This window comes from Cryptomeria japonica, chromosome 8 (genome assembly GCF_030272615.1).
Source record: "Cryptomeria japonica chromosome 8, Sugi_1.0, whole genome shotgun sequence".
In the NCBI taxonomy this organism is placed as follows: Eukaryota; Viridiplantae; Streptophyta; class Pinopsida; order Cupressales; family Cupressaceae; genus Cryptomeria; species Cryptomeria japonica.
This window is the reverse complement of record NC_081412.1, coordinates 10,584,188-10,600,190: the sequence shown is the minus strand read 5'-3', so window position 1 is coordinate 10,600,190 and position 16,003 is coordinate 10,584,188. Positions and strand designations below refer to the sequence as shown.

Below are 16,003 nucleotides of genomic sequence, written 5' to 3'. Positions count from 1 at the left end.
AGTTTTTAATGACTATCAACAAAAAAATCACTTTTATTGAGATCAAACATGTGATCCAAAAGATTGATACAAAATCTTTTACAGTTTTATTCAGAAGCATTTACGAATTCACAATAAAGGATTGTGGAAATATCATGTCTTTAAATGTGCTACTTATTTTATTTACTTACACACAATAGAGTTATGTCATTTAATTTACTTGCATACAATAGAAATAGGTCAATATAGTGCCTCTGAAGCATTTACAATAAAAAAGAGAACAAAGAAATAATGTTTGCAAAAGAAACCAATATCACTGCAGTCAGCAAACAGTAACATTAGTGGTTTTTAGTAAAAGACAAAAAATTACAATTATTTTGTACAACTGAAAAGAAGAATAAAGAAATCCAAACCTCCATTATTCTCAGTCTCTTTGATGCAAGGTCTCCATTTTTCACCGTCTCTAGGATGCTGCCATGCTGCTATTAGCTACAATCAGTTACACAAATTTTGTCACTTAATACTAATTCAGCCACACTCTAACATGATACACAAACCCTTCATCATAAATAGAAAAGAAAATTCATTTCAATTAACAATAAAGCTTACATCAGATGCAACTGACACCTTGCAGTGGGCAGAATAACATTATTACAAGTAAAAACGAAAAAAATACCAGTAAACTTAAGGAAAAGGATGCAGTGAGAGGCTCCAAACTATTAACTAACACAGCTGAATCATGAAATCCATCTAATATTAATAAGTCATCCTATCTAAATTTTTCTTCATTTTGTAAACATCGCAGATTTTTAAATCCACTTATTACATTCATGATTCAAGAAAATTAATTATTATAAGTTGGGATTAACTGATTAAGTGAATTCAACAAAATCATCCCAACAACATCTGGTATCATAAGAAACTTGATAGAAAATCCAAATTACAGGATTTAATTGCAAGAATTTCATAAACTTGATAAAATCACAGGCTATGGTATGGGTATATTTGAAATGAAGGAAATTTCCAAAGGAAAACAATGTCTGAAGAGTATATGAAGTGTTTTTTTGTGAAATAACATTAGCTACAGAGCAACAAATGGATAGAAAAGCCAGAAATAGAGCAAGATAATACATATTCCATGTTAAAGACACCATTGATGAATCCTAACTTCTAAGGGACCCAACGAGCTATTAAGAGTGTAAATTTTCAATGTAATACTCAATGACTTCAGTTGCTTAAATGGCCTATACGTGAAATATGGTTTGTTCATAGTCAAAAGCTAAAAACACCCGTAAGGATTTCATCATTCTCATTATAGCATAACTGTTTTTGCCTCCTAAAACAATCCCACCAAACAGAAAAATGGGTACAGAAGAGAAAAACAAAAGGTGCTCTAAAACGTGTACTTTTGCTGTAGGTTAGGGTTTCAAAGGGTCAATCCTATCTAAAAATTTATGTTACACACAAGACAAAACACATTAGCAAAGAGACTAAAAGGTTGGGATATCATCTCTCAAGACTTGGCAAGCTCTAGAGCAACATACTGTTATAGTTTCTTTTTTCCAATTCAACAATTGTAATTTTGTAATCAAAAGTGATTAGTATCAAGGAAAAAGAACTTCCCTATACAGCCTCTTTCTAGAGTTTTTGGACATCCAAGATGTTGTAAACTCTCCTAAGACTAAGCATTGTATGTCAAAGGGCGAAACATTACTAGTGATTGTTTGGACACTTGCATATTATACTGGAATACAGCAGATTTTTAGATTGTATGTATAGCTTGAGTAAGTGCTTGACTTCCATATCTCAGGGAAGATTAGGACCTGAGAATAACGTTTAATACTTATGTAACATTGTAAACTAATTAACCTCATGCACCATGCCAAAAACTCCCTGTCAGAACTGACATCACTGCAGGAAAAGAAAAATACTTGCAGAGTCCTGGATGTTGTAAATGTGACCCTGTTTTGCATAAGATTTTCACTAGTAATTGTAAACAGATACAGTAATAGCATATCAGGGTATGGAACTGCTCCAGTCACATTTAGGAAAAGCCTAGACCAGGGTTAAAGTGCTGAATGCACTAAACTCTGATAACTGAAGTTGAGTCATGTCATCTCAAAACCAATCTGTTACTTTTGTCTCCAAAGAATCAGCAGGTAGAGTTGGGACCCATCCAAAATTTAGAGCTCCAAAGTCTGAGCATTTCTTACGCATAGTGTAACATAGTAAAGAGTTGCACTTTGTATATTCTGTTCCTCTATATAATTTTCTAGAATATATTAAAAAAATAGACACACAGAGATACAAATCAGTCTGCAGGAAATCCTTTTCAATCCATGCAAACCTGCCATAGCAGGGTATGCACCACACAGCAGGTTCCACATGGCATCCCACCAGCGAGAGTATTTCCACCAACATCAGAGGCACCAATGGCCACTACACAAGCAGCAGCGTAGTAGCCCTGCCTACAACTCAATACACAGTTGGTAGCTCTGCTAGACACAGCAGATCCACCACCGTCCTCAACCACCATTAGAGTGAAACAGACCTACAAGCAGGTTCCCACCAGCTCAAAGCTCTCAGGTATATACAAGTAGTTTTCAGCATTCTGAGCAATTTCAAAAAATATGGCCAACGGTTTTGTACTCAGATAGGTATATTCTGACCAAGGAGAAATTCTATCAACTACACATGCCGGCATCAACATGACACCAAAGTGACATCAACATCTTTCTCCACCCCAATCTACCCACCTCATGGTTTGAATTGTGGTTTTTGCACTTGATTTTCAAAGGCTCCATTCTAGATCACATTGGCTTCATTTTTCAAGCAATTTTTTTATCCAGACTAATTTTTCAAGAACTTACAATGATGTAGACAGTTTTTATTTTGATGTCTACATTTTCTCGAAATTGCAAATTCTCACAAGCATGCTAAGCGATTCTCATTTTTGTGAACTTTTGAGACTCTATTTGGGCGCTCATACAATAAAATTTTGGGTGTAATTTTTGTGTACTTTTCATTGGTGTGGTTTAATCTAATCCATTGCATATCAAAATTGTATTTTCATCTTTGTGATGAAATTTGGCATTTGGAATGTACTGAGATCAACAACACTTTGTTGAGTTGGTAAATGGTAGCTGTAACAACATTAAATATTAAGTGTCCAAATCATTATTTGTTGGGGGATAATTCACTGAGTGAATAGGAGGGAATAATCTTGAAGTTCATTTCTTTTTGTTCTTGCAATGGGGAAAATCCAAGTTGAACTCCTAACTCTATAAAATTGTACCTCATGGAAACAATCAATATGGAATTATCTAAGCCAAAAAGGTTGTACTAGATATGCAGATGAATTTGTGCCCAAACCTACCAAGCCAGGCCAAAATTTGTGAGAGATAAACAATGAGAAAGCTCTTGATTACATTGGCTCATTAGTCTCTTCTGATTTACAATTTCATCTCAAATCATGTAAACCATCTTAGGAGGCTTGGCAAACTCTTGAAAATATGTAATATAATACTGACAAGATTAAGAGATATGGATTGATAATGATTTGAAAATATTGATGCTAACAATTTTGACCACATCTAAGACTATATCTCCAAGATTAAGCAACTAAGAACACAGCTACTAATGAAAAAGATTTATAATTGACTCTAAAAGTGCTAAAAAAGCTTGGTCCTAAGTATTCAATAATTGTTTATGGCTTTCACATCCATTGGTTCTCTATGGGAGTTGCACACGTTGAGCCTACTTTTAATGTATTTTCAACTCTTCTAATTCAAGACAAAGTGATGTCAACTCAAATGGGCCTCATCAAGTCTTCTAAGCCACAAACATTGGTGGCTAGTGAGCCTAAGGTACAAAAAGAATCAAGAAATCTTGAAAAGAAACAAAGAAGAAAAAGAACAAGCCACACAAAGAGCACAAATAGATTTTGAACCCTCTCCCTCAAAAATCAAGGAACAAGACGCCCGAATATGCATATTGTACAAAGCTAGGGCATAAAGAACATCCATGTTATTCAAAACAGATTGATGCATCGAAGCTCCTCTAATGAAGAACCAAACTAATTTGCCTTCAACTATGTCAAGAGTTTCATCATCTTTTTCTCATTCAAAGTCAGAGAAATAGAATGGGCAAGCACTTGTTGCAATTATAGATGAGTCAATGAAATGGCTTCTTGATTCTAGAACTTCCAATGATATGACCTCATCACAAAGTATGTTATCTTCATTTGAGACTTGCTCATTGCTCAACACCAAATATCTTGATGGATGAGAACACATACATGCATGTTGGTGGAAAGGATCTATTGACATGGGTGAGGGATCCTTCAATGATGTCCTTTTCATTCTTTCAATGTCAACGCATCTCCTTTCTATCTATTAGTGGAACTAGGGAGAGTGTTGAGTTCACACCAGATTTCATGGTCCTTTGGAATTTGCAAAGCACAGATATTGTTGTAGTTGGGGAGGCAGATCATCGATCTTGATTGTACATCTCACATTGTTCTCTTGATGTTCCTTTGAATGATGTTTCTTCAACCGATATTAACACTAAGGCATCTAGTGTGAGGGGATATAGTATGGTTATTTGAATCTTGGTGTTCTTTCATCAACTCAGATTCTAGAGACGTGTGTTGATCTTCCATCTCTTTCTTCTTTAGAGTTTGGTGTTGCTTCAAATGGGGCTTCCCATGACTCAATGCAACAAGACATACAATGTTTTCCAAATATGGCTACTTGGGATGAGTAGCTGACAAACATTGCAAGTTTGCTTTGGGAGTCCCATCTTGCAAACTTGGACAACACTATTGAGCACATTCACCTCCTCTTTGTGTTAGCTTCTATGGAGTTGCATCATCTTGTTCAGATGTCATGAAAGCACATTTAGACTCTCTTGTTTTTTCTCCGCCTATTCATTTGTCACAACTCGGCATTGGCTTAATGATTCTTGAAAAACATTTGGAGAGCTCAACATTAAATTTGGATCTTGTTCTACATCTATTTCCACAAGGTTATAGATTGTCATCTTCATTAGTTATGCATAGACTCCTAATTTGATTGTGGCATCTTTTGGCACCAACGTAGCAACATTTGAGCACATTCTAAAGTCATCACACATCCTAAGATTTCTTCCCTCATTTTTATTTTGAGAATGGGAAGACATCTTGCATAAATCATCTTCAACATTCATTGTTGAGCATACAACACCAAAGCAAGAGATTCTAATCGCGGGGGGGCTATGTGGTCTCTCTTCTTCTCTATTATGGAAGGGACCGTTTCCTTGCATGGGGTATTGTCCTTCCCGTACTTTTGAAAGCATCATGTGTTTTCATTCTTTTGGAGAGGAGTTTTTCCAACAATTTTTTCACCTTTTCTCTGTTTGTGAGAGTTCTTTTGTACATGGGTACCTCGTTAGCCCTTGTAGCCAAGACCCTTCATTGCATCTGCGCATGTTTGCTCATTCTCCCTAAGTTGCATTTAGGGGGGTGTTGATGTGAATGGAGTATATAGCCTAACCAATTTCCCTATTAGTTTGTTTCACTCTTATCTACTTAAGTTAATTGAGGGCATTCTTAGGGCATTCACTTTTGTCTCAAGTCATAAGATCAAAACGCCTGTCATAATCTTATGTTTACCTACATCTCACTCTTGCCTATGTATGCAAGGGTTTCTCATTGTAATGAATAATGATTCATATAGTATGTTTGAATCCTTTGAAAGTTTGGTAGAATAAAATCATTCTCTCATGTTGGGTTTCTGTTGTGCTTATATTGAAGCTTCTTGATCCTAGGAGGCTATATCCATAGCCAAATCTTACTTTGTATTAGACGATTATATACCATATCTTTTACACTTATATTCTAAATATTCCACACAATAGGTTAAAGGGAATAGTCTGGCCATTGCATGGCATAGCATGTCTCTAGAGATAGTATCTCATCTCCCACACAACAATGCCAAATGAATATTTGACGTACTCACAAATTTTTTGAATGATTGAATAGGCATGCATAGATGCTAACATAATGCCATCTCCTCGTATTGATCTAGGATGCAATGTGCAAAACACTACTTTTCTACCATTCATTAGAATAAAAAGTAATATACTTTCTATGCATTGCATTCTATTGGCTATTCCATTTTGATTGCATTTTTTAATTAAAATTTGAACATTGCATATAGTGTATGTATGTGATATCTTAAAGCAAAATATAAGTGTAAGTAGACCAGCTAACACTAAAATTCTTGTTTTCAAGATAAGTTATCTGATGCTTTTATTCAAAGGAACTAACTAAATGAAGGTAAGTTTAATCTTATTAAACCTATTTCCTCAAAGCTAAATTGAATAATGAAATACTACCTCAATTGGCTTAAAGAATGAAGCCTTCTTGAATATTTCCCATCCCTCTCCCATTTACACGTTTCTTGAAAAGGCACCACCATCGTGTTTCTGATACCTAGATTACTCAAAGGTTGGAATTTCACAGCATGATTATCCCAGTCCTAGCAATCCAATTGCCAAGAAGAGGAAGAATATTCAGTCAAGTTCCTGGTCCAAGGCAAAAGAAAAGCATTTTTTTAGGACTATTCTACTTCTAAGAAACTGAAGGTTTCTTGGGAATACATTGGAAAATTTGATGCTGCTCCTTCCAGTAGAAATGATCCTTGGCTGAGTAGGAACTCAAAGGAGGAGAATTCTGGTAATTTCTGCTACCATCTCAAGAAAATGAACAGTAATTGGATGAGTAGTTTCCAATGAGGCAGAAAGAAGGCTTCTTGAAAATGGTAATGTCCCCTTCCTAAGCACTAATAGAATGATTGTCATTAGCCTATTCAGTGGATTCCCATAGGCTAATGAGTTAGGGTTAGGAAACTCTTAGGATTTGGTGGCTGTTCAATCCAACTAATTGGGCACTATCAAGTGTTGCTTTGAGCTCAGTTGGTTTAGATTCGCATTATGACACTTTCTGGAAGGGTTTCAGACAATTTGTCCATTTTTACAGTTTTTAGTAACAATCTGGACAACGATGTGGTCAATTGGCAGCGGTTATTGAGGCATGGGGTTTTGAGGAAGATATAAAGGCCCTCTTGAACTCATTTTCAGCATTCATGTTCTGGAGAATTGATTAGAGGACTCTATTGGTTTGAACTTGTTCAACCAAAGCCTTTGTGGGAACAAACCCCTTCACAGAGGGCATCTACTTCGATGGTGAGAGATCCTTCTTGGTAGATTTGATTGGTGGTTTCATTCAGGAACTACATCTGGGCTTCATCTGAAGAGATTTCTTGGTTTGCATCATCTGTTTTCGAAGGGATTTAATGGACAGAATTGTGAGGACCTGAAGAGCAGATTTGTTGTGTCAAAACTGAAGGTTTCAGACCTTGTTTTGCTGGGTGCACCTCCTCCTTGCTGACCATACACTCTCCTAGCGAGGTGTGAGCTTCCTAGGCTTAGACACCTAGGGTTTGGAGCAGATTTGTACATCATTTTAGGCATCTGGAGGTTTATCACTCTTGGTTAATAAGTTATCATTTTGGAGGAGCAGTGGGGTTTGAAGGGTCTTGGCTCCATCTTGGAGTCCCAGTTTACTGATTTCAGACTACATCAGTCCCATTTTTGCATCAGCAGCAAATTGGTATGCTTGTATTGTGATTTTGATGTATTTTGGACATCTGTGTATTGTTCTATTTGATGATATATTGCTGGGAACTCTGTGTTAAATCTGAAAATTGTTTTCAGTTGTGGGTATTTAAATACTATGCATTTTGGATGTCATCCTCTTTATATATAACTGCATTGCATTGCATTGTCCATTTCTGTATTATGGTTTATCTATCACAAAACTCAAACCCAGCATTCAGAGATAAACACAGATCAGAAAAAACAAAAAAAATTAAGGGTATTACAAAAATCAGTCAGACACTCTAAATGTGATTGATACTAATGTTGTGATCTAGAACATGTTCATGAAAGCCTGTATATACTGGTTAACGATTTGATTGGCATGCTGAAGCCATTCCATTATTGGATTTTCCACAAAGGCCAGAGAGCTAAAAAACAGAAAGCGAGCTCCAGATTTCAAGTCAGAAAATAATTTAAGGGAGTCTCTAACCCTCTCTGCTATTTTTCTTGCTTTTTGTCTTTTGCTGCTGGTACCCTTGGATAGATATTTATCTTTGAAAGTGAATAGTGTAATTATGGAAACTGTGACTTTTCAAATAAAATTTTTAAATTTATCCCAAAAAAACTGAACAATAAAAATTTTTAAAAAAAAATTATAGCCTTATTGATCGAAGATTCGAAACACTCTCCCCTCCCACATTGGAGATGAGTATGCCTAAAGACCTAAACGCATATTGTCACGGTAGAACTAAAAGGATCTCATTGATTTTGGATGCACTGATTGCTATAGAGATTTCACCTTCTCCAATGTAGCAAAATTTTAAGATTGACTTATCTAAGATGGAAAAAGCTTGTACCTCAGAAAAAATCCAAATGGAAAGATGAAACCGACACTTCCTCTTCCAGGAGATGGACCCAGGAGAGAAATCTGAAATGTAAGCCACAATACTTCTGAACAGTCAAATCCAAAAGAATCCAAACTAAATTTAATGCCACAGAAAAATTAACCTTAAATCAAAAAAAATTAATTCTTCAAGTTTTGTGTGTTATCTTCATCAACAAAAATAAACTCCAATTGAAATTTAAAACCTTAACTACTTCAAACTTTTATGTTCATCAATTCAAATAAAACGTAAACAGAAAAATAAAACTTAAACTTTAGATGGACCCCACTACATGAATATCATTCGTGGAACACAGATACTTCAACACAATTGAATCCAGAAGAATCCAAAATTATTTTCACATTGAGGAAAAACAAAACTTAGGTACAAAACCTAAACTATTCCAAATTTTCTGACTTTTTCTCATTAATTCAAATCGAACTCAAGCTACACTATTTTGAGTTTTATGTACACTGTTTTTAGTCATTTCAAATGAAACTCAAACAGAAAAAGAAAACCTAAACTTCTTCTCCCGGAAGGGTGGAGATACCTGAAAAAAGAGATACAAATATTTATAGCAATCGAATTCAGAAGAATCCAAGCTTACTTTCATACCATGGAAAACTAAAATTAAATTAAAAACCCAAACTGTTACAATTTTTCTGTGTTTTTTGTCAATTCAAATAAAGCCCAAACACAAAAATAAAAATTAAACTAGTTCAATTTTTTTCTCTTGTTTTCCTCTATTCAAAGAAGACTTGAACGAAAAAACAAAACATAAACTTATCTCTCTGAAAATGGCTACGGTAGAGAGACCCAAAACCTGAGGATGCAAATACTTCTACCCAGTGCAAATCAGAAGACTCCAACCTTACTTTTACAGCGCAGAAAAACAAGCTTATATTGAGAACCAGAACCACTTCAAATTTTATGTGCTTGTTTCATCATCAATTCAAAAGAAGACCCAGACAGAAAGACAAAACATAAACTTCTTCTCCTTACGAATGGATCTAGTAGAGAGCTCTGACACACAAACAGAAGAATAAAACCTAAACCTATTTCAAATTTTCTGTGAGTTATTTTCATGAATTCAAATTAAACTCGTAACAGAAAATAATAGCTATTTTCTTCTCCCTCAAGATGAATAAACTAGAGAGATCAAACAAGTTGGACTCGACTACTTCTACACAGTGGAATTAGGAAAAATTTAAACTGCAGAAAAAGTACACTTAAGCCAAAAAATTAAATTATTTCAAATTTTCTATGAGTTATTCTCATCAATTCAAATATAACTCAAACAGAAGAACATAACCTAAACCATTTCAACTTTTCTGTGTTGTTTTCATCAATTCAAATAAAATCCAATCAGAAAAATAAAACCTAATCTTCTTCGCCCTGAAAATGGATTGGGTATGGGTATCAGACACGTCAAGCACATATACTTCTACACAGTCGAATCCAGAAGAATCCACACTTAATTACACAGTATACATACTATAGAAAAATTACCCTCAAATCAAAAACCTAAATTATTTCAAGTTTTCTGCATGTTATCTTCATCAAATCCAATAAAGAAACAGAAAATAAAACTTGAAATATCTCAATTTCCGTTGTTATTTTCGGCTATTCAAATAAAACTAAAATATTATGTATTTATTTCTTGTTTTTCTCGTTAATTAAAATAAAATTCACAAAGAAAACTACAACCTAAACTTCTTCACAATTATCAGAAAACCAAAACTAATAGTACGTCAAAATTTAATGTTGTTTGTTTTCGTTGATTCAGAGAAATTGAAATAAAGTCCATCAAAATATCAGACAACGAACCGTGTTGTGCGTCTCGTTGTCAATTTGCATTGCGGGCCAGAGATTTTCGAAAACCTGCGGGCTTCTATACACAGACCCCGGCGCAAGATGATGCCTGACGACTTCTCCAGCATCAAAAGAGACCGTCCCCATGTAAAGCAACATTCCTGATATATAAATCAGCGGTGCGAACAAAAATAGTCCGTGACGCTTCAGAAGCACAGAGAGCAAAAGCCACGCGAATTTCTGCATAAACGTCCGGGGGGGCAGGGGTGGACCGATACTGCCCTGCATGCGGCCGCTCTTGTTTCTTCCATGCCTCAAACGCGGCGAGGACCGCCTTGGTGAAGACGGCGGCGATGGCGAGCTGTGTGCGCTGCTTGACAGGCGGTTGTACGCATGCATTTCTGTATCTTCTTTTCTTATGCATTTAACTCCATTTCCTCAGACCTTAAAATCAAAATCCAAATCTCTTATCGTTTTCTTTGCACTTATCGTTGTTTTCGCTTCAAACCTTTTATTAAATTTATTACTTCCTTGTAAATTTACCGCCGTTTTCAAGAATTTCAAGACTTATCTTCGTACCGTTTACTCCGCCGAGCAGCATCCAGGAAACCACACTTAAAATAATCTCTAAATCTTTATTGTGTTCTTGGGCATTCTCTATTTACTCCGCCGCGCCGAGGTTCGATCCGTATACAAAGCGTGTATTAGAAAACTATCAAAACTTCATGTCCTGTTATATTCAACAATGCTTTCTTCAAAGATTCCTTCCGTGCCTACACACGCCTTAGAATCTCTTCAGACCTCTCAAATCATCCCCGCTCGTGCATTAAACGCTGTTTTCTTTGCATTGATGGCGGCCTCCTCAACTCGCCCAGACTCGATCTTTGCACCCACCAGACCTTAAAATCACACACAAAGCTTTAAAATCTTGTCTCGTTTTCTTCGGCTTTTACGTATAAAAACATCTGTCAAATCTTTTTCTAATTTTCTTCCGCTTTTATTCTGGTATTTTGAAAAAAGCTTGGAATCTTTTCTCGTTTTCTTCCGCTCCTACTTATATTTTTTTGAATACCTATCTTATTTTCGTAAACTCTTTACATAATATCTGTCAATTTTTCATTTATAGCAAAGATTTTTCAATTCTTTTGCAATTTTCTTCCGCTTTTACTTTGAAGTTCTAGAATCTCTTCTCATTTTATGGAGCTTTAAATTTAATATCTGTCAAATTCTCATTTTCTACAGCTCTTAGCGAAGATTTTTCAAATCTTTTCCAAATTTCTTCAGCTTTTACTTTAAATTTTCAGAATCTATTCTCATTTTATGGAGTTTTTACTTAAAATATCTCAAATCCTTGCTTCTAAATGCCGTCATTTTGCTTCTATTTCAATATGTCTCAAATCCTTTTTATTGCTTCATTGTGAATTCAAACGCCACTATCGCTGGGATTCAATCCGTTGACCAACTGTAATCGGAGTCCAAACTATAATAAACTAAAAATAAAAAAAACGGAGTCCAAACTATAATAAAGTAAAAATAAAAATCGGAGTCCAAACTAATCTAAACTGCAGTTAATTTTTTCACTTAATTTTGTTGTCAACTTTTCTGTAATGGGGTGGCTGACTGAACGGGGATAGAAAATGGACACGTGCCGGTTACTCAAATCGTCAAGGTCCGGCTTCTGACGGACATCTGTCAGACTGCATATATTTCGGCTTTTATTTTCACTTTACCTATTTAAGTTACTCGCGTGCCTGGTCAAGTTAAGCGTGCTTTCATGTGATATGAACAGAAGTATCTGACGTCTGAATAGGACTTTTACAGAGTCAATTAATTTGTATTGTTTTTATATTTTTTAATTAGCTATATCTATAAATAATTATGTAGAATGTCATTATGTTTTTAATAAATTTTATTTTAAATATTAATAAATAAATATATAGAGAATAGGATATTTAATTTTAAGATTAATGATTATAAAATGGTCATTTACATAGAATTCAATTGTTAAATTATAAAAGTTAATTGTAATGATTAAAAATAAAATTCTCAAACATGTGAATGGTTTATATGATTATGATGTAGACTTGGATTCTTTGTACTTCAAAACATTGAAGAGTGGTATAACTATTTCATCTTGTAATCATTTCTTTATGAATATATTAGTTACACAGATGCATTTTTATAAATACAAAGGCATAACAACAATTTGCAAAAACATGTATCAATTTAGTGTGTAGTAGTTACTAAAAAATATTAGATGTGTTAAACTTTGAATTTTAAATTTTAATTTTTTGGGACAAATTCCATTTAAGTTTTTATCCCCTTAAGATAGAGAAAAGTTGATTTGAGCTAGTGAAAAAGAATGTCGACATGGGTGTGACTATAAGCTAATCAATGAGGTGTAAATATGGATTGGATAAGCTTCAATGTATGAAAATAGATGTAAATGAATGTGATATAAATAGGGATAAGGATGGATCATGGGTCAAACTCAACACAAGAATATGTCACTTGTCCACATGTCATTGTATTGAAATATTCCATCAAAATAGGCTCAAATCAAAATGAGAATACACAAGTATGTAAATTTAACTATTACATTTTACCCTCACTTTGAGGTGCATTTGAATATATAATGAGTATGCATTTTTGTCACAACTAATGTACTATAAACATTGTAAATCCTATGTATATAATTATCCTATTATTTTATGGCATTATTTGAAATTTATGCATTCATTATTTGTAAATGTAGAGAAGTGTGTGTAAGATTTGTGTGAATGTTGTCATTGATGTCAAAATCTGTGATCCAGTTAGGACCGAATGTGGCGTAAGTAGTTTTGGTATTGCAAGTTGAGCAACAGTGGAAGATAGGTACGTATGTGATATGAAGTAGTAAGGCATGTATGATCTACTGGAGTCATTTTCAGAAAATCCTCTTCTCTGAAATCTTGTGTTTTTCTTATCATGGTTTGTATCAGGTTTTGGTATCAATTATATCAGTCATATCGGTTATATTTGTTGCATGGTTCTATGTTCTGGATCTGTGGTATTTGTATCTTGGAGTTTGGGAGTTGTTGTGCTTGGAATTTGTGCTTATGGGTATGAGTCTATGGGTCTGGTAGACCACTGCTTTGTTCTGGTAATTGAGACATACGTTTCAGTAAATGAAGTGTGTGGAAGATCTGTGAAGGCCAACTTGTTTATCCTATTTTTGGTCAAGGCCTGTTTTGGATAACATGGTGATCCGAGCAGTACATGATTGTGTAAATCAATTGTGCTTGGTCGACATAGTATCTTGGTGTATGGGCTTACCATTATATACATAGAAGATGTGAGGATGTGAGAAAGCAATATAGTGTGATAATTGAAGAAGAGAAGAGTGTGTCTATGATTAATGAGAGTGTGTGTGTGTGTGGTATTAAGAAGAGTATGCTTGTGATGTATAATAGAATAAGAAGTGTGCAAGTGACAGAGTTAGTATGTGAGCAGTATATGAGTGAAGGTGTGTCAAAGTGTAGAAGGTGTTGCAATAATCCTTTATTGGATCTGTTGCAAGTAGTTGGTTTGGTAGAGTGGTGCAGTAATCCCTTACCAGACTTGCTACAAGCGATTGTGGATAGTGGCGTAGTGACCCCTTACCAGTTTGTTGTGATTTTTGTTATTTGTTATCTAGGCTTAATCTAGAACTGACTTCATGCATTAGGAGATGCAATTTTCCTCGATTCACTTATTTCTATTACAGTGAGCATTCTGGTAGTGAGTCGTCTTTGTAATATGATAGTGAGTCATCCGACAATGAGTCACCCATTTTGTAAACACCATATAACTAGTTATATTATTTTGAGAGTTAACCCTCTCCATGGTTTTTCCCATTTGGGTTTTCCACGTATAAAATCTGGTGTTCACTTTGTGGTTGTGTTATTTGTTTATTATGCATTTGTTGTTTCATGTTGATGAAATTGATTGATGAGATTGATATAGCAGTAAAAGTTTTTAGAATTATGGGAATAGTGATTCACCACCCCCCCTCCTCTCAAGTATTTCGATCCATTCAACCAATTCAATAATTGGTATGAGAGCTTAGTCTCTTGCTTGAAATCTTAACCACTTGAGGGATATCCTTGTTGGTTAAATCATGGCACCAATGAGTATGATCGAAGAATATCATCTAGATGAGGAATTGCAAACAGCTCTTGAAGATCTAGAAAGTGTGCAATCAGAGAATGATGAATTGAAAGAAAATATCAGAGAGGCAAATGAGTGTGTAATGAAGTTGCGAGGACAAATCTGAAAGTTCAAGTTGAGACATAAGGAAGTTAATAATTAGTTGAAGCAGATGAATGAAATTGTTAAAGATTCGATGTTGAAGATTGAGGAGAAGAACAAGATAGAAGAAGCCCTGAAAGAGTTAATTAAGTTGAAGGTTGAAGAATGTGAGAAGCTGAAACAAGAAATGAAGTTCAGTTGAAGGCAGAAAGTAAAATTCTTGAAAGTAGTAAATTGTTGGAAGATCTGATTAATATGCAGAAATCTCATTTAGACAGGACGAGACTAGGATTTCAAACTGGTGAATGTTCAAATCAGGATGATAAAGACAAAAGAAAATAAGGTATTAAGGTAGAAGCAGAGAAGAAGCTTGAAGATGCAAGCAAAGCCCGAAATCAGAGATCTATTGCAAGGAGACTACTGGTTCGACAATCAAATGCGTAAAGGTACCCATCATTTAATGGTTATTGTTTTCAATGCAATAAATTATGTCATAAAGTTACAAAATGTAGAAGTATTCAATGTTAAAATTGCAAGAAGTTTGGTCATAAGGAAAATTTCTGTAGAAATCATGCTATGAGTCAAAATCATAATCAGATTGGAGCAAATAAGGGGAATAGTAACTTTCATGGATATTATCATGTATGCAATGGTTATGGCCACAAAGATAATAAGTGCAGATATAGAACACATTCAGCAAATTCAATGCAAAGGAACACCAATTATTACAAGTGAAAGCAATCTAGACATTATGCTAATCAGTGCACAAATGAAGTTGGTATGGAGAAGTCTATGGAGAAGAATGTAGTGAAGTCTAGTGAATCAAAGAAGAAAGAATTCATATGGTATGGAGAATGAAGGTGGTGAATAATGAGAACAAGCCTAGTGTATCAGAATCTGGTACTGACACATCTTCCTCCAGTAACTGAGCTTATTGCTTCGACTTAGGGGGAGTTTTCAAGAAAAATATATTGATCCCCCCTTCTGAAGTAGTTCATGTCGTCGGTTTGGCATGATTGTACCTAAGATGTAATTCGGTAATTCAATGTGTGTGCTGACATCATTGACAAGACACTATTTGGCAGCAAAACCCTAGAAACAATTGGTAAGATAAATTTGGGAATTTGAGATTATTTTTCATCATTGTGCGATGAAAAGAGTTTAAGGAGCGGAGCAACAATTAAAGAGTGAAGAGCAGAGAAGCATAGAAAAAGTTAAAATAATGGAATTGAAGATGTTTGTTGGAGAATCAAGCAACGAAAGTTTCCAGTCTTTGGAAAAGGTACGACTAGATGGGTTTGACACAGAGAAAATCAGAAAGATGTAAAGAAGTTTGAGCGAAGCAGATTCGCAGAAGGTCAAAGAGTTAAGTCAATAAGGAATGGATTTATTGAGTGAGATTTTGTGGTTCAACAATGAGG

At 34.9% G+C, this 16,003-nt stretch overlaps 1 protein-coding gene across 2 annotated transcripts in view; it reads right to left on the bottom strand.

Moving 5' to 3' along the window:
* The window catches only part of LOC131048799 (protein ESMERALDA 1), a 134,783-nt gene extending 123,039 nt beyond the window's left edge, over nucleotides 1–11,744 (bottom strand). For both annotated transcript variants that reach the window (XM_057982869.2, XM_057982870.2), the window contains exons 1-2: nucleotides 10,329–11,744; nucleotides 393–468 (exon numbers count right to left, since the gene is read on the bottom strand). In XM_057982869.2, the coding sequence (XP_057838852.1) occupies nucleotides 393–468; nucleotides 10,329–10,712 (460 nt within the window). In that variant the 5' untranslated portion in view covers nucleotides 10,713–11,744. The remainder of the gene's footprint in view (nucleotides 1–392; nucleotides 469–10,328) is intronic.
* Between the last annotated feature and the right edge of the window lie 4,259 nt (nucleotides 11,745–16,003).